Below are 22,795 nucleotides of genomic sequence, written 5' to 3'. Positions count from 1 at the left end.
TAATGTTAGATTACCCATCCCGCATTCGCTTTAGAATTAACAACATCCAGATTTGAATGTTAATTCACATTTAAGATGTCTGACTTGTTTTCTATACTAAAGGTGAACAGACTGCTCTTTTTTCTAAAAACATATTCGAAAATATCCAAAAATGCAAACCGCCGGCGACTCTGTTTCATTCCTGTTAATTATAATTATACAAAAGGTTATGTAATTTCACTTTCAATTAAATTTAAAGAAAATGATCGTTTATGATAATCAACAAAAAATCTGATTTAAAAATATATATCTTATTTTGTTGATGTAATATAAATTTACGTAAACTAACCAGCCAATCGGCAGTTAGAAAGTAATTAAGAAAATATTAATTAACAATTCCTATATATAATATGATTTTTACAATCTGTATCAATATAATTTAAATATTTTACAATAGGATATAACACACCTGTTGTCTCTGTGACGTCATAACTTTGATGACGTAAATCGTTATAAACCAACTTGGAATGATAAACTGTCTTTCTTTAGAGACTATGTCTACAATACTAGACTGATATAACAAATAAAATAATACAAAAAAAAATCAATTGAACGTACTTCTAATAAAACATCTTATAACATTAAACGGTATTGATTTAAAAACATTTTTAGGTCGATTTCATAAGAAAGCTACCTATTGTAATGAGCACCATGAGTCGACTTCCGGAAAATTTCGACATATTTCGCGTTTCACATCCCAACCCCAAAACCACCGACAGTTCAAAAGTTTATATATATATATATATATATATATATGTTTCATTATCTTGTGAACACGATAACTGCCGTAATTTTCACCAATCACTTTCAAATCGATACATATAATATAACGACCCAAAATTTCAATCGAGTTCGTTAATGGGAAAAATCGAACCATGGTGGGTGGAAATGGGAGGGCTTTTTTGAAAAAACAAAATATCGCTATAACTTTCTTATTAAGTAAAATATCGAATTTGTTTAAAGTTCTTACTATTCTTTGGATAAGGGCCTAAAACTTATCTAAGTAAGGTTTTTTTGATATCACCAACTACTGGTTCAGGAAGTGGAAAAATTTAGTTTTGAAGACAAAAATAAGATCATATCTACCTTAATAGACATAGTATTGAATTGGTTTAAAGAGTCCTCTAAACATTACCTAAAACTTTTGTCTGAAACAGTTTTTGGTATGACCAATCCTTACGGCAAGGTATGACCAAAATGTTGCTGGAATTGTAAGAAGATGGGGCTTGTCGTATGCTAAACATGTGAACATTTTTTCGCATGCAACCACTGCCGTATTGAATAAATTCGAAGTTTTTCTTAACATTAAAGTGGAAATCTTTTTTATCCCTTACTCAGCATCGGTGAAATCTACCTCCGCCTTCCGGCGTACCGAAAGGGAATTTTTTTTACTGAATTAGTATTTACTAATTTTAAAACTTGTAATTCTCACGATTCCTTTACAATTAGGTCTTCTACTTCTGATCTTTTCTAAATATATATATATCATCTATATTAATAAAATTCTATTTCCAAATTACATCAAATCTATATATTATGTTACTATAGCTGTAATAGTAACTAACAATGGGAACGGATAGGTACAGGATTAAAATGATTTTTATGGCATCAGCTCTAGAGCTATGCTGCAAGAAGAAAAGTGTGACATTTGACCTTATCAAAAAACGGTGTACGGTTTTTTTAATTTCTGGACATTTCATTACCCAGAGACCCCAAAAAGCAAAAAAGGGATGTAACGTTCGTCCGTACGTGTGTTTGAAGCTTAATAAATTTTGACTGGATAAACCGATTTTGATAAAATTATTTTTACAGATTTGTGTATTTGGGACAATTATTGGTAAAATTTGGAAGGTCAATTTTCTCAAACTTTTGTAAATATAACCCCACTAATTTTTATTAAGCTAAGTACATGACTACATGTACTTAGTTATCTTACCATTTAAAAAAAAATTACCCCAAATTTTTACCCTTCCCCAAAATTCGAAAAAGGCTCTCTTTTAATTGCATATTTTTTAAGCGAATTTTTTTTAATGTCTTCCTAGGCACAGTAGTAGTGCAAGCGGCCAAAAAATATTTTGAGGGCAATGTTGACGGGTGGGAGAAGTTTAAAAATATCGATTTTTTTTTGATTTTTCAAAACGTTTTTAGTTTATTTAGACTTCTAATATAATATTACAATAAAATTTCATCATAATTCACTTTCCCCTATCATCGAAAAAGATATCTGAAATAACCTTTTATTGGTTGTACATTTTTTAATATAATTCTTTTTTAGTTTCTTCAATTAAACAAAGAAATCGTAGAGAAATCAAAAAAAAAATCCAGGAAGGTGATTTTTGAGGTGGGGGAGCAGAAAAAATAAAATAATACAGATTTTTTTCATTTAAAAAAAAAACCTTTTTGGTTAATTTAAACATATAATGATAATTTAACAATAAAACTTCATCATAAATTGAAGTTTACGATGAAATTTAAACCTCCATCCTAAAAAAGAAATCTTAGGTAAATTTTTTCATGTATAATGACATGTTGTAATTACTTTTCCAATACACATGAATTAATAACCAATACCAGGAAAGTATTACAACTTTGTTGTCAACTCTTTATTTTTTAACAATGATGAATAGTTTTATAATAAAATTTAACAATATTGGCTATAAAACTGGAATCATGTTTATTAAAATACTCGAAAAGGAATAAAGTAAACAACACGTTTCTTTTTTTAGGGGGCTTTTTCTTTAGGTTATTTTTTGAGACTGCATACTTGGAACCAGTTACAAAATGATCACAGCCAAAATTCAGGTGTCTTCATTCATTAGCCAGACTTAAGTTTAAGTAGTTTTCATCTATTTACAGCTTTTATTAGCCAGACTACAAATATTTAATCAGATTATAATCCAGCCTATATTTGTAATTTCAAGAAGATACATTTTCTTGACGAAAAAGAATTACGAAATAACATAAGCTTCAAAAAATATGTAACGTTTGCAGAAAATAGTTTTTGAATTTTTGAACGGGTAATTCACTCCTTTGCACCAAAGATTTTTTATTAATTATCTTTTTTTTAAATTTTACTCAAAATGAATTTCATCAAATATTACGTAATAAAAAAAATCCGAAACAAATTGGATGGAATCTCTAAATAAAAGTTTATCAGAATTCTGACTGGGATTCACTATCAAGAAACCCTTATTATCCCACTATTCCTCTAAAAATATTTCTTCTACATTATTCCTTCGAAGGGAATACAGACAAACTAGTATCCAAAAAACTCCAAGTAATTCAGTTATTCTGTCGTAAATCAGACCTTGAAAATTTCACTTTTGCATCTAGAAGTAATTTACAGAGGCAAAAACGTTAAACTTCTTAAATAAATAACATAAACTCATGATTTTTAATTAATTAGGTAAAACATGATTATTGTACCGTTAGATATATTTAGGTACTATGGTGATAAGAGGACTGGACGAGTGCAATGGAAATAAAAGAAGAATTGCGATTGCAAAATAAGCCTTCAGTAAGAAGAGGAGATTACGTAGCAAAAGTCTGGATTTAGAGTTAAGGAAGGGGTTAGTCAAATGTTAGATATAGAGTAGCTTGTTGTATGGATGTGAAGCATGAACGATGAAGAAAAGGGAGAAAAACTGGAATAAGGCTTTTGAGATAAGGATATGGAGAAGGTTAATGGACTGGACTGTTAAGTGAGGAATGAAGAAATAATGAACAGGATTAAAGAACAGAAAGCACGTATGCGGAAAGTACACAAAAGAAAAGGGAACTGGTTAGGAAAAATGATTACAGGAAGTGGAATCCTGACAACTGGAAGCCTATCCTTTACAATGCACACGAAGTAATTTCAATTGTAATGGAAGTGAGGAAGAAGGATAAATTTAATAGATGAAATGAAAATTGAAAACTACAATGGGACGAAAGGGCAGGTTTGGGACAGAAATGGATGGAAACAGCGTGGCGTAAATGGACCTACCATCAGGTAGAACATAGATAATGATACCATGACTATGTTGTGATGATGCTTCTTGACTCGCATCCTCAAACCAAGTACATTAATTAACAAAAAATAAATTGACTAATCGTCGGGAACATTTACGGTCAGTATTGTATAGTTACGAATAATCTTATGGTGCCTGTTTACATAATAAATGCAGCACCGCACCCAGTTTAAAAAATTATTATAACATACTACTCGCATGAAAACCGATATGAACTAATACCAACTCAGGGCCTCAACAATGTTCTATTCCAATTGTAATATAAGATAGTTCATACTTGCTCTAGTTAGCTTTTCTCCCACTTGAGGGAGGATTTTTGTATCCAAATGTATTACTTTTTTGTATCCAAGGTTTCTTTTAATAAATAACAAAGGCATAATCTTATAAATAAACGTTAATTAGAAATGGTTTCAGAAATTCAGGTGTAAATACATCAGCATGTTTATATATGAACTTCATATTCATTGATCTACACAAGGTACTTAATTAATCTATCCATACTTTTATCTATAATATAGCATGGCGTGACTGATTCAAATCAACGCCTAGCAAAAACTACTAAAGGTAAACTGATGAAAATTTGTGTACACCTTCTTCTTACGGTACGTGCACACTAAGAAAGGTTTTTCAATTCCCAGTTTAAAGAGTAACAATGAAATTTACTATTTTTTTTTTAATTTATCGGTAACAAAAGAAGATATCAACTTGATTTTTAATGTGTGTAATCTTCATGTGAACTTCAAAAAACAATTTTTGTAATTTTTCGGAATTCGATCTTGAAAGGGGCGAAGAAAGAAAAAACAAATTTGAACAAAGATTGCAAATTTTCCTCATTTCCACTACACTAAACGAGAAATTCACTAGATTGGGGCTTGTAAATACTCTTCAGATAAATATCTAAAAATAATTTTCGGGTTTTTTTCATTTCCATTTTTTAAAGCTAATGTCAGTTATACAACTGCCGCCGCGACGGTGTTCGGCGCGGCGGCTGAACCAACACAGCCATTGCCATTGCTACTGTATGTGCGAAGTTACTGGCTGCACCTGCCTCCGATTACTTGGCTAAAAAACATAAAACAAAAATTGGCCGCGACGGCAAACGCAAGTAACCAATTAGCGCGGGCGAAACCACGACGGAGATGCTAGTTGTATTATAAAAGAAATACAAAATATTTTCAGTTATTTCTTTCCTTGATCGTTGCCTGAAATAAAACAAAAGTAAATAATAACATTTGGTAAGGATCTTTAAGGAAATACTAGAGGGGAGTAAAGAGATAAAGACTTACATGATCTCTACGTTTTAGTATCATGAAAATGTAGGTCTAGATTCATCTAAGTACTTCCGAGCAGTAACGGTCAGCAAAGAAATAGCTCAAAAAAACGAGATAAAATTGAAAAAATCGAGACTGGAAGGAAATAGAGGAGAAACTAAACGACTTATTTTCTACAAAATAACAAGTCATTTTCACTAACATCTTAGATATACTCGAACGTATACGCGATAAAGTGAGAGAGTACATACATATACCACAAAACTAAAAGTTATATTTATTTTAAAAATTCATGAAATTAAGACAGATTATTTCTCTATCTACTCACCTCATACGTACACGACGTGAAGTGACAACTAAAGAAGGGCGTTAGCACTAATAGCCTGTGTCTAAACACAGATGTTACAAACATTCTTTGTAAATTTTATAAAATAAATACAGATCTTCTTCCAGTATCTAAATATCAATAAAAATTTAATATTTGTTATTTATTTATATTTTTAATAAGAATTTATTCAACAGCATTACAAAGTGATGAAAACAAGTAAATAAATGCTACAAATAGAATATTCGAAGATCCATCCATTGACGTACATGATGAAAATCTGAGAAATATTTTTTACATAGAAGGAACAGCTAATATCAGTTACACAATTGCTAAGGTACATGGAATGGATCTACGTAAATAAAAATGTAAATGTTCGTTTGTTTAAAATCTTTAATCTCTGAAAGTTCGTCACCGATTGCTTTGAAATTTTGACACAACGTTGCATTCGAATACGCGCGTGTTTTTATATAACTAAGATGTCACACCTGTGACAGATAAAAACATGCTTTTTTTGAAAAACAGCGCTATCTGTTGGACATAAAAGCAACACACGCTAAACTAAATATTTTACGATTCCATTTCAATGTTTCCGATATGTGTGTCCGCTATAGACTAAAAAACTACTGTACCGATTTACGCGTGGGGAAAAAGGGAGAAGGGGAAAAATCGGAAAAGGGAAGAAGGTAAAAAGGAAAGAAGGGGAAAATGAAAAAAAAATAAAAAAGGGGAAACGAGGAAAAGGAAAAACGGGAAAAGAAAATGGAAAGGGGAAAGATGTGCGGAAATGGAAATAGGGGAAAGGGGGTGTATGAAGGGGTGAACAATGGTGGAAATGGGATACTGTGGGAGAGGGGGAAATGCACGGAAATATAAATGAAATATTGTAAAAATTAAAATGGGAAAAGGAAAGTGGGGAAAGGGTGAAAGGGAGAAAGGTAAAAGGGAAAGGTTAAATTTTGTGTAATTTCCGTAATGTTCATTTTGTTAATATTTTATCAAACTTTCAATTGTGTTCATTTAATTTACTGTATATATGCTCAAATTTGGAAATAGCGAAGCACTGCCTGATCTGCTAGTAAGACATATAGTTGTAAATGCGGTGATAATGCAACAAAGAAACTACGATACTATACAAAGAAACAAATTACATGTTGCAAAAGTATTTTTTTAATAAAATTATCGTCCTGCGACGTATGCTTGTCTACGAAGAGTACGTATTGAGGAATAAAATCAAATTTCAACCAAAAGAATCCTTAAGAATGCAAAAATATTCCAGAACCTGCTGTATAGATGAATGTATTTCAAAAATACGGGTCAAAATGGGGATTTTAAATAAACATATCCTTTTTTTTATTTTCTCAATGAATATTTCCAAAAAATAAATTAATGTAACACCTTTAATGTTGTAAATTTTATAATAGTTTTGCAAATGAATAACTTTTTATTTTCTATCATGAGCTGATTTTATTAGTGCACACATTTTAACGAAAAATATACGTGAGATAAGAAAAATGAAAATTGGTACAGAAGTTAATATTCAGAAGTTAATATTCTTATCATTACACCAGATTCTCTATTTAAATAATATAATACAATGTATATGAATGTATACATAGATATATATACATTCATATATATTTAATATATATATATATATTCAACGTCATAATCTACCAGTTGTAGGTAATTTGATACAAGAAAAATAATTATTCACAATAAGTGTACGCCATACTTTAGAAAAACAAACATATAATGCAAAGTTTAATGGGGAAAGTAAATAATGAAATAGCTAGCCATGATCTTTTTCAGAGTCGACTGTACGATTGCATATTAGCATCCAAAACTCTCCGAAATACAGGTGATATTCAATCTTGTACGCGATACCTTCATTAATTTCATCATAGGAAGGGCTTTATAATTAGCACCATTATTCTCGGATGCAGTAACTCATACTTCAAATGCATCACAACCATTAATACTGGGACAGTGCAAAACAAAATATTCGCGTACTATAAAATCATTAATAATACGGTAAACCAAATATAACGGATCTTCACTGATGTAAAAAATAAAAAATAATTAAGTATAGTACAAAACTTCCTCTATATCGCTGGAAAAAAAATTGAATTACTTCAACGCATTTTGCCTTGCTCTAAGCAAGCATTTATACATAGAAATTTTGGATCAAGGTATAAATTTATCTTTAAGTATTCATTACATTACTTTCTTGTTAAGATCGAGGGCGATTAGTTCAAAAATATCAATAAATCACTCTTAAGGTCAAAATAAATTTAATCAGATCCAAAGTAGATTCAGCATGGATGTAGTTCTGGTGAAGCGGTTTGAGTAGCTGCCTTACATTTTTGTTTGCGAGTGTTTTATGAGCAAACGGTTCGGGTAAAGTTGTCCCGAGCCCCGAAGGGGCGAGAGCAGCCGAGACGCAGTTGAAGACTAGTAATCCACTAGTACAGTTCTTTCTTTACACCTACAAGTTATTATCGTGACTAGTTTTCATACAAATTTATAAAAGAAAAAATAATTTAAAATTTGTTTATACTTATTTATTTTTTTAAATATTGATTTCAGGAGCGTTTCTTGTGCCATACTGCATTATGCTGTTTGTGGGGGGGATACCACTCTTCTACATGGAACTAGCATTAGGACAATTTCATCGAAAAGGTGCTATCACATGTTGGGGCCGAATTGTACCACTATTCAAAGGTAACTATATGTAATTCATAAAAAAATTGTCTTTATTATTTTTATAATTTAACGTGTAATTTTAATCTCTACAAACTTCAAATGAAAATAATAGGTCATCCATTGATGAATCTAAGGAAAACAATCAGATTAAGAATACGGAGAACATAATCTGAAGTACGATAAATCTTTAGTTTCACTTTTGATAAATTGTAACATTGAACGTATTTTTAAGCTTTAATTCGGTTTTTTAAGTAGGTAAAAATCTATATTTTATAAATATTAAATCTTAAAAAATATTTAAAGATAAATAAGTTCAGGGTTAGATTTATTATTAGGGTCAGTTTTTATTTATTTATTTTTTAATTTCAAACTTATTTGATTTTTCTTTTTTGTTTAAATATTTAGTTTTTTTATTGAAATTATTTTTATCGTTTTAAATGAGAAATGTTGACCAAACTGATAGGATTTATTCAGGACATCAAAACCTTACGTGGATAAATAACCTATTTTGTTCCTAAATGTCGCTATTTTGTATTTTTTTCAATAAATCAATAAAATTTATATCTTTGAACGGATTGAAATATTTTAATGAATTCTAGTTTAAATAAACCCAACACGTCTTCTACAAAATAAAAAAAAAAAAAATGGTGGACAATCAAATGTTTTAATCAATAATAGTTCCGTAAATATTAGTTTTATCAAATTGTTTTATTAAATAAAGTATTAAGCCTTATGGTGGGTACTGGGAAAGCCCAGTAAAAAATGCATAAGATAAATTGATGAAAATTTGTATTCACATTCTCCTTATGGTTTAAGAGCGAAATAAAGAAAGATTTCTTGAAATTACAATTTAAAAGGTTAAAATGAAGTAACAATGAGATTTACTATATTTTTAATTCTCGGTAACAAATGAAGATATACTCTTGATTTTTGGTTTTTGTAATCTTAATGTGAATATTTAAAATTCAATTTCTACACTTTTTGAAATTCCGAGTTTAAAGGGTTAAAATGGATTTTTGAATTTTTTTTTTGAAACCCGACTATTTTCTTAATTCCTCCGTAAAAAAATGAAGATATCAACTTAATTTTGGCAGTGTTTTTTAATCTTCATGTAAATATCTAAAATCCAAGTTCTAGATTTTTCGAAATTTGAATTTGAATGGAATGAATAAAACTAAAAACATTTTGAACATTGATTGGAAATTTTCCCTATTTCCGACTACACTAAATGAGATACTCACTTGATTTTAGCTTGCAAATATTCTTCAGATAAATATCTAACAATCATTTACGGGTTTTCTTGAATTTCGATTTTTAAAGGGTGCGACGCTGTACGGCGAGGCGTCTCAACCAACACAGCCAATGCCATTGTTACTCTGTACGATACAGCTAGCTGTATCTGTTTCCGGTTACTTGAATGAAAAATATAAAATTAAAAAGAAGAATGTGAAACAAAGTACAATCACCTCCTTAGTGGTGTTTGTCGGGTAACGCTAATAACCGAGCAAAATACATTTTTATCGTATGAAGGACGGGTAACCAGCTATAACTACTATTTATAAGATAAAGGCCGACTATTTTGAAACGCGCATTCTTCAGATCGCTCAAAGTTTCGGGTCCTGTACTGACCAACTGTTGCTCTGAAGAGACTACAATACACTGATATTTTTTTTGTAAATTGAACAGGTTTTACTTTTTACTAATCAGTAATATTCTCACAAGCATGAGGATAATGGAGCACAGCGGAAGGGTCGTGGCTAAGCAGGAAGGACGGGCGAAGTGATTCCTGACCGATTAAACATCCCCTGGCCGCGACGGGAAAGGCAAGTAGCTATTTAGCGCGGGCAAAGCCGCGATGAAGATGCTAAGATAATTATTGTGTTAGTGTTTCTTTTTTCTGAAGCAGTAATTTGTTTTATAAATTTTTTCTCGTTTATGATAAAAAATTTTTAATTATATAAACGTGTGTCTGTTTTGAAATTTTTTTCCGTAATTTTTTTGGCGAATTATCTTTTAGAATCTAATTTTAAAATTTTAATATCCCAACTGATGTTAGTTTATTAATATATGGTTTAGCATAAATATGATTTATATTTGTAATTTCAGTTTATATTAATTTTTCGGGTTATTTATTTATAGTTTTATCTTTTTTAAATTATTATTTTTCAGCTTATAAGTTAAATTTTTAATTATTAGCTTTAATAAAACATTCGAATGAAGGAAATAGTAATAGAAATATAAAATATTATATGTATTCTTTTAACAAAAATATAAAATAAAAAACCTTTAAATGCGTTGCTACAAGAAAAAGTCTTACAAAAACGTTTAGGAAAGTGGCTACTTATGTTACATAATTCATATAAGTATTAAGAAAGAACTGTTGCTTAGACTCATAAATAAAAGTACAACTGTAAAATAACTCAACACTACAGTTAACCTTTAGTTTCAAATAAAAGTCCAAATCCATTTATTTATACAGAAAAAAAGAACCATAAGATACAGTAAAAGAATAATAATAATCTCAATAAATTATTAGCTTTACACCCGAAAAGACAAACATATCTGAATAAAGTTGCACGATATCTAACCTAAGAGCACAGAAACCTCTTTTAGTAAATCTCTTAATAAAATATGTGAACGGTAAGATATGATATTCATATGTGAACTGCAAACGACAACAAAATTCAAAAACTCATTATAATATTATGCCTATAAAAAAATAGTTATATACTTTTGTTGTATCCAATGCCGTCACATATTTCCTTCTCGATCGTCTATTAAGGATATAGGATTTACCCGATATATTTTTACCCGACAGCAAAAGAAGGATGTGTAAAGACAATTTTCTATACACGAATAAAACACAATAACACCAGAACGGTTCATTAACAAAGTATCTCTATCTGAACTACGCGACGGACAATAAATGGGCATATTGCGCGATGAAATAAATTAACCAAATCTAAAAAACCATTGCTTTTAAATCAACGACTTATCGAACGGAGTGTCAAATGAAAATTTTTTAAAAGATAATTGAAATTATTTAAAATATGAGTAGACTTAGAAAAAGATATGAAAAAAGGCTGTGAATAAAAAGCTTCCATTATTGCTGCTAATTACTCGCGCGGCTATCATACTAAGCGCCATATAACTTGAAAATTCTCTCGTTCAAGTAGTCTGGGTTGCAATCCAATACGTAGCTAATAATTTGTATTAACTTACAACTTTTTTTTATTTATGAATAAATGCTAAAGATTTACCTGCACATTTACGTTTTTAAATTAACTGATTTTTTTTTAAAATTTAAGTGTACTAATTAAATAAAACTATTTTCATGGATTATTAAACATTTAATAAATTTGCTCAGTAAGAAAGAAAAATTCGTATTTTACAACTTGTTGCAGGATGTATGACCAGTTGAAATTATTATACTTGAACGAGAGAACTACTCTTCCACGTACGTCTTTTTAATTCATAAAGTAAGTTGCAAATCTACATCCATCATTCGTCTTCATCTTTTTTCTCAAATTCATATTACTATAGTCGAAGAATTCGTGTGGCACTAATGATTCCCAACGGTACGAAATTTGTCGTAAAACGCCTATCAGATCCCGGAATGCACTTCTTTTGCAAAAACATCATAGAAATTTTCAAAATCAAACCGGCGCTAGAAAGACTGTTAAATAAAGGTTTCTTAAACAATAAATTACAATATAAAATTCTTACTGCACTTACAGCTATCGGTTATTTTTTACAGCTACCTAATTTTACTTTTCCAAAAATCTTCCAAGAAATCGCGTTTTCAGTATTTTCTCGCCAATAAAAACTCTGATGTGGACACCATATGACTTCCGTGTACGCCTTTAAATTACATATACACATTTTTTTTAAATGAAAAGTACATAAAATTTTATTTCATTGATAACTTTTGATATTACTTCATATTTTGTTTTATTATTATTAGTGAATTATTATTTATCGTAATTTTTTTACAGAGGTTAAAAATTATTAATTAATCAATATATCTAAGTTAAAAAAAAAAATAAATTAAAAAAAAGAAGATGGGGTTGGATTTGAACTGATGTTCCTTCCCCTCGTAAGATCCAAATATTTCATTAATTAGATTATTTGGCTATAACTCTAGAACCAATGAAAATAAGCACCATTTATGATATATCGTTGAAAATATCTCAATGAGAGCTCATTACTGCAAAAGTTAACAAAAAGTTCAAAATCCAAAATATTTGGTTTTTAGGCTTTTTTGGACACTTTTGCTCTAGTCGGTTGCAATCAAAAAGGGAGGTGCACAAATAGATGTTACAACAGTCCTAAATCCAAAATTTCAATACCTTACAACTAATCGTTTTATCGAGTTTCGGAGACGTCACTCCGAAACTCGTCAAAATGGATTTAGGGATGGTCAAAATGGATATTTCCGTTGAAATCTGAAAACCGACATTTTTTGTGATCACAATACTTTTTACTTCGTACAAGGAAGTACGAAGTACTTCTGTACTGTTTTATAGGTTTTACGATTGATGATTCTAATGGTGTTTTTCTACAATATTTTTTTTTATGGCTCAGCAACATTACCAGTCAAGATATATAACGCCTAGTATAGTGAGTAGTACAGTAATAGTGGTAGGCGGCGCAAATCAGTTATGCAAAGAAGTACAACTGCTGAGGTAATACCCAACGATTATCGTTAACGATCGTACCCTCGGTGTTCCGATCAACTTAAAGGGAAATTCTTTCTTTCAAAACCTTTTTACCATCCTGCTATTTAAAAATTATGAAATTATTTACGTGCCGTGTTAATTTTGTAAAATACATGGTTTAGTTAAAAAAAAAAATCTTACAATTTAATTTACTAAGCGTTCAAATAGCAATTTGAACTGCCCCAAAATTACCTTTCCGGTTTCGCCAGAAACCTTTTGCAAATTAATCATTAAAAATTTTGTTTTTATTTTCATAATAAACGTTTAAATACAAGTAAACAAAATATTTCCGAATTTTTAAAAATTTTGGGACTCCCGCATTATAGGGGGCTTTTTTATTGATTATAAAGATTATTAAATAAGATTTAAGCGGCAAAATTTCCAAATTTCAAGTAAAAAATTCTTTACTTTTGGGGACTCCCTAGCTCCGAAGGGAATATTTAATTTTTTTTTTTTAAGTGATGCCTAACGAAAAAAGAATTTAAATAAAGAATTGTTAAAAATATTGAAAAAAATAAAGTATAACTTTAATGATAGTAATGGAAAAAACTGCATCATATTTTGGGTCAGGTGTATATTATAAGTATCAAAATTGTGTAAATTTTTAATCCCTCTTAGAGTGATAAAGAAAAATAAAATAAAACTTTTTTCAGTAAAAAAAAAAAACAAAAATAATTATATACGAGTATTTTTGTAGTCGGGGGAATAAATTAAAAAAAAAAAAACATTTTTCTAAAAATATTTATATATAGATTAACCTTAACAAATTTTCTTAAGTAACGTTTTCTCTAAATCTAACACTTCCTCCAGTAAAGGCTAAAACGAGAACATAAAAATCTTCAAAAACCTTTTCTGTGTTTAAGGTCCGGGGTTTATAATTTTGGAAAATTGTAGACATTTTCTGATAGCCCTATATAAGTTATACATAACATCAGAACAACTTTTTTTAATATTAAAACCGAAGGGAAATAGAGAAAAAACAAAAAAAACATAATCCATTTTAAGAGGTGGGTTGATTTTTTGAAAATAAAATTTTGGCTTATTTATATATGCTTTGCAGGTAACAAATTTTGTGAAGATAAATTTTTTAAAGTGCCTCTGAAGAAAATGGAAAATGGGGTTTTTCGCGATATCCCCCACCCCCTGAACGAATTTTTAAAAAAACAATTAATATGATCAATGAACCATATATATATATATATATATATATATATATATATATAGAAATACAAGTATTTTACCCAAATCTGAAAAAACCGATTCGGTCAATCCTGATATACAAGGCCAAAACCAGTGAGACACATATTCGTAAATACTTATGCGTAAGCATACATATATAGATATGTTTTTTGGTTTCTAGACCCTAAAACGTAAAGATGTGGAAAAAAAATGTCCGATGTCCCATAACCATAATTTCCCCTTTAATACAGCTATTTTAGGTATACTCGCCGGAAAAAGTAAAAGATTGACTTCCTTACGTAAATCAATCATCGGAGATTTTTATTAAATTGTTCGTAAACATACTTAAACACTAATTTTTTTAAAATAATTTTTAAATACTTTTTATTGAATATTAAACTGAATAACTAGAAAAAAAGGGAAAACTGGGTATTTTTAACTTTTAAAATCACAAATTTTTTTCTACTCCCTAAATAATGTAAAAGTAAGCAAAAAAATAAAATAAAAAAGAAAACGTTTTAATGCTATGATGTCTTTTTAAAGAAAAATTTGTTTTTTGGAATGATGAATTAGTACCCCACAGAAGCTTAAAAAGAAGCTTGTGAGTGGACATGTGAAAATGGACATTTGTAGCGTATGCAAAATCCCATGCTCGACCGGGATTCGAACATGAGCCCTCCGGATAGAAAGGTCAAGACGCTACCGCTCCGCCAAGGAGATCAGAAAAAAACGTTAAAGAAAAACATTTTTTTAAAGTTTAAAGAAACCTGCTTTAAAATTTAAAAATAATAATATAAAAAGACGTGGCTATAACGTAAAACTGTTTTTTGTTTTACGTCAAGCTTAGTAAATTATAAATTGGATCTTATAAATAGCGATTTTCATATTGGAGTAGTTAAATCTCAGGTTTTTTATCCGGAAAGTACTGGATTCGAATCCAGCTAGAAGTAGTATTAGTCATACACTATAAAACTCTCATACATAAGAATTGAGCTTCCATGATAAATTTACACAAATGTACAAAAAAAAATTATGGCTTTTTTCATGCTTATTTCGAAAACCTTTGGAACGTGTAAATAAATAAGAAAATCATACAAAACTACAACATGCAAGTCAAAAGTAAAAAAAAAAAACTTTCAGTAGAGAATAATAAAATAATTCTCGGGTCAATAAATATAAAATATTTGCATCACCTCGAATAGAATAAAATCCGATGATAAAAATATCAGAAGTAAGAATTTGTTTAGACGAAGTTAATAAAAAGTATAACATCTTTCAGCTAGAAACTTGGATACTCTGCGTAAGAAGGATTTATTTTTTTTACGTACCTATCAGAATGTTAGTACAATACAAAAACACAATGTTTATTTCAACTTTATACAAAATAAATCTGTTTTTTAACCTTTTTATAATAGATAAAAAGAATAATAGAATAAAAACTACGCGAGAAAATTACTTCTATAACACCGTATTTATTTATTTATTAACGTTATATTCAAATTCTATTTAATAACAAATTGTTATAACAAGAAATAAGCTTAATTTTTTTTAAAAATTAGATTATTTTTATACCCCAATAAAAAATTTCACTTTTTTTTGGTTTTGTTCATTTTCAATGGCAATTATACATGACGTATCAATTTTCATTGGAAAATTAAATAAAGGAATTTAAAAAAACTCTTGCGCATATTTTTATATAGGCTTTATGCGCATAATTTTTATAGGCATAATTTTTTTTTAATTTTTGTATAAAATTTGTGACTCGAAATTCTACAAAACTACTGGATAAATTTTACTGAAATTTAGATATGCTGAAGTAGTGTATCTGAAGTTATGTATATGAAAATTTTATGAAGATTAGTTGTGTCGTTCCTGAATTACGATAATTTTAAGATCGATAACATACAACATAACCTCAATTTGAGGTTATGTTGCCTTCTCGAACCTTTACTGAATGTTAATGTTTTAATGCTATGATGTCTTTTTAAAGAACAATGTTTTTTTTTTGAACTGAAGAATTAGTTCCCCACAGAAGCTTATGAGTTAAGATATGATAATGGAAATTTGTAACATATGAAAAATCCCATAGACGAATCCCGTCAAAACCGCAAAACCTTCGAGGTAAAAGCTCAAATGCGAAAAAATTAAAATTATATAAAAAACATTAATAACGTAACGCAATTAAGTGCTCTAAGGTAGAAAGGAATTTGAAGCAAAACTTTCTAACGTTCACATTTTCAGTTGAAATATTTAGTTCTTGGCACCTCTCTTAATATTTGAGGACTGATTTTATATTTATTTTTTCATTTCACGTTTCTCCGCTAAAATATATGCACACTGGTCTTTGCAATAAAACAAGCTTTTAATTTTATTGTCCTCAAAAGCCGTTTGTTGTCCTCGGAAACTTAGTTACAAAAAGGGAATCGGCCCAAAATCGGGAGGGAAACTGCGATCTGCGCCTACAAAATTTTAATAGTTTTTTCGGAAAAACCCTGATGAGGTTAAATGTGATATGTGGTTGTACTCGTATGTGACTTCCGATCGTGGTTGTAAATACCTTTAACACGAATATCTTTTTAAAGGTGTTCTCATGAACGATTTTTCGTATTACACTGTCATTTTTTAAATTTCGTTGTTTGGGATAAGTAATATTTTCAATACAGACAAAACACTCCACAGCTTTATTTGTTACAATTTTTTTTTAAATTAAGTTTTCGTATTTTATATTACTACGTATTATTAGTGGTATATTTTGTAAATAAAACGCAGCGTAATACAATAAGTACGAATATAGTACTAGCACAATAAAGTACTTAATTCAACATTATTTACCTGTATCAATTATATTACAATAACGCAATATAATTCATAACCAAGTCTCGATTATAGCTAGTAGTTTAAACCATTACATAATCAAATCAACAGACGAGATACAACATTAGGTTATAACTAAAACACAACTCGAATTTTGAGCGGGTCAAACCCGCATTTAATTTACCATGTTTACATCTGAATTTGCCGTATGGTGTTTTTTTTACCGGTAAAAATAATACTTTCGCTAACCAACCTTTTGAACAAACTAAGTTTTTTTTTAGTGGTACAACAAATTCCAAATAGTATGAAAGCATTCTTACCTCCTTTTACTACCAAAATAGTAAAAATAAAATCAGGAGTGGGATTATAAAATCATAGATGTCTATATATTTCTTATTTTTCCATTTATTTTGCTACTGCAGATTTCCATCTCTTAAGTATTTATTCGTTTTTATTGTTCTGGGATATTTTAGTAATCAATCAGTCTTGTTGTTATGGTTTTACGTACTATAATTCTTACGTATAAATTGTTACGATCTCGTTCAGGAATGTAAAGGCATTTTTTCTTTTCTTAACCTATACAGCATTTAGCATAATATAACACAATAGAAACTATTTTACATCTTTTTCTTATCATTATATTTTTTTACAAATCAGTTAAACTTTCTTTTTTTCTTTCAAATAAAATGTTAAATAATGCAGAGTTCAAGTATTTAATTATAAACAGACGGATAAAAAAAAATAAACATTTGTAATTATGACACAAGAAATTAAACAAACAGAGTAGTGGAGATTCATTAGGCTGCATTATTTGTATGTAAAACGTCTTGTTTAGGGCCAGTGTTCAAAGAGAAACCACACTTAAATCTTTCTAAATTGTTTTTAATAAAATCACCCCACTGAAAAATTTCTCCCCTCCAACAATTTGATAATAGTGGAGGGAAACGAGCTTAATTACCAACTAAGCAGTTTTGCTTTATGATTTTGAAAAAGGATTAACTTCAACTTGACTTGGCCAATACTGAATCGCTAGGAGATGTATAAAATAATAACGAACCAACTTTGCACACCTGTCGAGTTAAAACCGAGCATCCCAGTACCTCCTTAAACATATATATATTAAAAAAATATTTCAAATCTGGATTACTTAACATAACTCCTTTTAACAAATCAATCGATAACAATTTTTTTTCTTTTTTAACAGAAGTCAAATTGATTACCAATGGAATAAAATAGTTAAAATTGTAAGAAATTTCTGATTTAAATAAAAGAAAAGAAGTATTTATTATCTGTTCAAAAATCAGATAGCAGTAATTAATAGCAGAAGATGAAGAAGGTGAGATCCAATTTAGAAAGCAGTGGCACAAGGATCCAGTCTATTTCCGTTGATTTTCAACAGGTATATAGAAGTAACATAGGAATTAAAGGAAAAATTTGCAAATGGAGTAACTATCCGAGAAGAAAGGCAAAAATTTTAACATCCACCAATTATTCTTTTAGCAGGAATCAAAAATAAGTTGAAGAAATACTGAATGAAGAACACTTCATTCTGAAAATAGGTTGAACAAAGATAATAAATGATAAAAAATAATAAACAAAGTATCATAGAAAGGGAAGTATCAAGGCGTTAAATATTAAGATAGGAGAACATAATACATCAGAAGTAGCAGAATTTTGTGTTTAGGTAGTAAAATAAAAAAGGATGAACGAAGAAATGTAGCCATCAAAAGTAAACTGGCCTAAGCAATGAATGCTTTCATAAAGAAACTAATTTGGTTACTATCAAATTCTGATCTAACAATTAGAAAGATATTTTTAAAATTATTTGTGTTGTGTTCGCTTGATGGCAATGAAACACGGGTGGAAGAAAAACAGTAAGGAAAAGAATAGAGCCCTTTAAAACGTGGCGTTATAACATTTATAAACTTCGATAAATTGATAAAGATTTGAAATGAAAGGTATTACGAAAAATGGAAGAGAAAAATTTGTAGCACAATCTCATAGAGACAATTAGGTTACTGGGTTGAAGGACCGTGTATTAAGACAACCAGATTTAATTTGAGTATATTGACCGCCCTTATGAATGTAAATAATGGACGATATTGACCCAGTTTTGGGCTGTCAATTGACTGCATTTAGTAGTGTGTCGATATCTGATATTTGTTATGTAATATTTTCGACAAAAAACCGGCACGTCGATCTTTGGAACTGTACGTGTATAAAATATGTAAGTGCTCTCACTCTGGGTCTAGCGTGACGTGTAGGCATACGAGCATGAAGCTATCGTCTCCTGGTCGATATTTTTTGACGGGGGCGAGCTGGGAACAAATTCCTGAAAGAATTTGTTCACATTCAGCATTTCCTCGAACCGGAATAATTTCCGAGACGAGAAATGCTCGGGGTGGCCGTTTGATAAGTCGCTCAATAACTGAGTACCGAGGGATACAGGTCTGAGCGGCTCTTACTTCCGTATGATATGATAGATCAGCTGCGCTGTTTCTATCGGAAAGGACTTCATACGGGCTACGAAACTACTTTTTATTCTGAGCAATTGTTGAATCATAGACGAGAAATTAATGTTGTTATGGTTACTATTGAAAGAAGTTCGTGAACTGGTCCCTCCTCCACCAGTAGTTGTAATCACTTCATTTTTATCGCCTGGGAAACGGCAGCCTGGTTCGACGTTGAAGATCTCTAAAGATTTTGTACATTTTGTCGATTTTTTCTACCCCGGTATAATCCTTTTCTTCGATCCGGCTACAGTCATCTGTGTTATTCGTTCTTAGGAACAGTAGACTTTATTGGCTGGAGCTTCGCAATCTCCGGTTCCGGTTCGTTTTCGCCTTCCGACGATGACAGCTTCTCTTTCTGACATTTGAGAAATGTTTCTATCTGATTATCGGGCAGCGGTTGAGTATCCCCGCCGCTGCTGATGATTTACGATCTAGTTTCTGGATTAGTTAGCGATTCAAACAGCTCCTGTGCAGCTATTTATTACCGACTCCATAGACTTGTATATACAATTGTTTCATTAATAATAAAAACGTTCATACGAACAGCTACTATTTATGTATAATATAAATGGGAGAGGTTATCGAAAGAGAGTAAAGAGATAATAATTGTAAAATATCTTTAGCGGTAGATAACAACGGCGGAAAAGCAATGAAGACGTTCATTTTCCCCGCCAGATTCATAAATCGCATGAACTGAAATGACCGCGAACTGGTCACTTGTTCGGATCTTCCCTCGAAAGGGGGAAAGTCCAGCCTCGCACCGAACAACCGAGCTGGCACACGCGGTATCAGTGGATCCGGAGCACTACACTTAAATATTTTGTTCAGGAATGTACAAAATAAAAGCTACAAAGAATGAAAGCGACTGGATTATTTAAATATGTTGAGGTTAAAAGATTATCACATAATACAAAAAAATGGAGAATAACCTAAAACCAGTCAATCAACTGATGACTCAAAAAAAAGTATTATTACGGAAAGAAAAAAAATCCTTTTAGGGAACAATACGAGGCGTGTAAAAGGTAAATACATAAAAATACACGACCGTCAATCTGAACAATTATTAAATATTTTTTAGTGAAAACAAATCGAAGATTAGGTAAGCGAAGGATCATGGACTTACTCTATATCCAAAATCCAAGGCGGCTTTTAATGAAATGTAAGGTGTCCCAAAAGTAATGCAGAATGTAAATTTACAAAATTATTTATACATGAATTGGCAAAGTTGTGGCATATTTTGAAAGAGTAAACACCCCGATTAAATTTGGAAAATAATATTCGGTAAATGTCATCCAAATTGCGTGACATTCCGCAATTTTTTGGCAAAACTTGGAATCACATTTTCGGAGACGTGTGGCTCAATTGTTGCGATAACACATCGGATTTCTTCTTTAGGTTCAGGAATGGTTGGTATGCGTCTGCTGTAAACCTTGGGCTTTACAAATCCCCAGAGATAAAAATAACACTATGTAAGATCGCATGACCTTGGTGGCCAATTGCAATCACTGATCCGTGAAATCAGCCGCCCATAAAATTTCTGCTGTAAAACTCAATGGTTTCGCGCGTCGCATGGCCTGTGGCGCCATCCTGCTGGAACAACGTCGTCTCATCAATATCAAAGCCAGAGTCTATGGCTTCCAACTGACGCCGCAAAACTGCTATCATCTCGCGATAACGTTCACCATTGACTGTTTCAGCACAAACTCTTTGTGTTTGTAACAGTTTTCACAATAGTTATGCGCTCCTGCATCTATATTTCTCAATCACGACTAACTTACCACTAATCGGAATTACATCTGCTTCATAGAGCTTTGCCAACCCAGTACAAAAAAAAAGATACTCAATTTAAATCCTGCGTAAATTTTGAGATACTCTTTATAAGAGGAATGGAAATAGTCGTCACTCTGTTTAGATACCTCTAAAAAATTTAATGTTTACAAATAGAATCTTATCTTATCTTCCACATAAATAAATTCTTGTAATAGAGCATAATGTGAAATGGTGATAAGCAAGTTAAAAAGTAAAAAAGAAAAAATATCTTAAATTAGTACAAAGAAAAGGAATATTACAATAATTATTACGCGAAAATGTCGCATCGATTAAAAAAAAGGTTACAAAATGCTTAATAAAGCTGTTAACAAAAGATTATCTATATTATTTTAGAGACACGTAATAATTTTGATAAAATGGGCTTTAAACTGCAATTTATCTCTGACAGAAAGAGTCACACGGATTTAAACAATTCTTAGAAGAGTTCCTAAGAGCAGCAGTCTAACACTCTTTAACCTCCCTACGCCCTTAATCTCCCCAACCTTTCCTCAAGGTTCCGTTAGAACAGACGGAAACTGGAGTCATTTTCTCCTTCCTTGTGCTCTCTCATACATATCTACCTCTCTTTTTTCTTTCTCACACTTGCAAAATATATACACACACACACACACAAATGTATTTCGACATGCCCACTCTTTTTAACACTCCTTTTCACTTTTCTAGTCACAATACTGTATAAAATATAATTTTTTATCACTTTTTTATAAAATCCCTTTTTATATTTCCTTATACGTAACTAATTCTAATGTTAAATAAACCTTAAACATTTTTATGATAGAATGAAATTTAATTTTTCAATTTCATATTCTTTTCCTAGAACAAAATAATATTACTATCGATATTGAAACCCCTCTTTGTTTAACACACGAATAATATACGCTCAAATATTTTTAGTAACTTTTTTACTATATTTTTTTATTTTTTATTTTTTTTATTTATTTATTTATTTTTTTACTTTGTTTATTATCACATCATATACATTTACTTTTATTTATATATTTATTACTTAAAAGTATAAATATGCACTTAACCATTTCAAGAATTTTGTTTTATAATTAAATGTGCATGACTCTTTCCTGGAGTTCTGAGACTTTATAAAGGAAGCGAAAACTTAATTCCTAGGTTAAAAAGTGATCTTGCTTAAAATGTTACTGAAACTGATAAATTCTACACCAGTATTTACTGAAGGTTAGATAAAAAGAAAGCTGCTGACTATTTGTACATCTAAAAACTATTTAATTTATAAATCATAAATAATCTAACCCAACTTTAAAAAAACTTTTTATATATACTGGGTGACATTAAAGTATGGAAACGGCTATATATTTCAAAACTGAGAGATACTAGGAGGTACAAACAACTCCGGATCTGCAGTTACTAAAAAAAATAA

At 30.2% G+C, this 22,795-nt stretch overlaps 1 protein-coding gene and 1 long non-coding RNA gene across 3 annotated transcripts in view; one reads left to right on the top strand and one right to left on the bottom strand.

The window, feature by feature from the left end:
• DAT (Sodium-dependent dopamine transporter) overlaps positions 1 to 22,795 on the top strand; it is a 132,596-nt gene that overhangs the window by 59,056 nt on the left and 50,745 nt on the right. For both annotated transcript variants that reach the window (XM_075364077.1, XM_075364076.1), the window contains exon 3: positions 8,235 to 8,369. In XM_075364077.1, coding sequence (XP_075220192.1) covers positions 8,235 to 8,369 — 135 coding nt within the window. The remainder of the gene's footprint in view (positions 1 to 8,234; positions 8,370 to 22,795) is intronic.
• The window catches only part of LOC142323824 (uncharacterized), a 102,864-nt gene that overhangs the window by 41,717 nt on the left and 38,352 nt on the right, over positions 1 to 22,795 (bottom strand). The window lies entirely within an intron of this gene.

The sequence above is a fragment of the Lycorma delicatula genome, chromosome 4 (assembly GCF_047948215.1).
Source record: "Lycorma delicatula isolate Av1 chromosome 4, ASM4794821v1, whole genome shotgun sequence".
In the NCBI taxonomy this organism is placed as follows: Eukaryota; Metazoa; Arthropoda; class Insecta; order Hemiptera; family Fulgoridae; genus Lycorma; species Lycorma delicatula.
The sequence above is the reverse complement of the archived record's forward strand: the minus strand, read 5'-3'. Positions and strand labels throughout refer to the sequence as shown.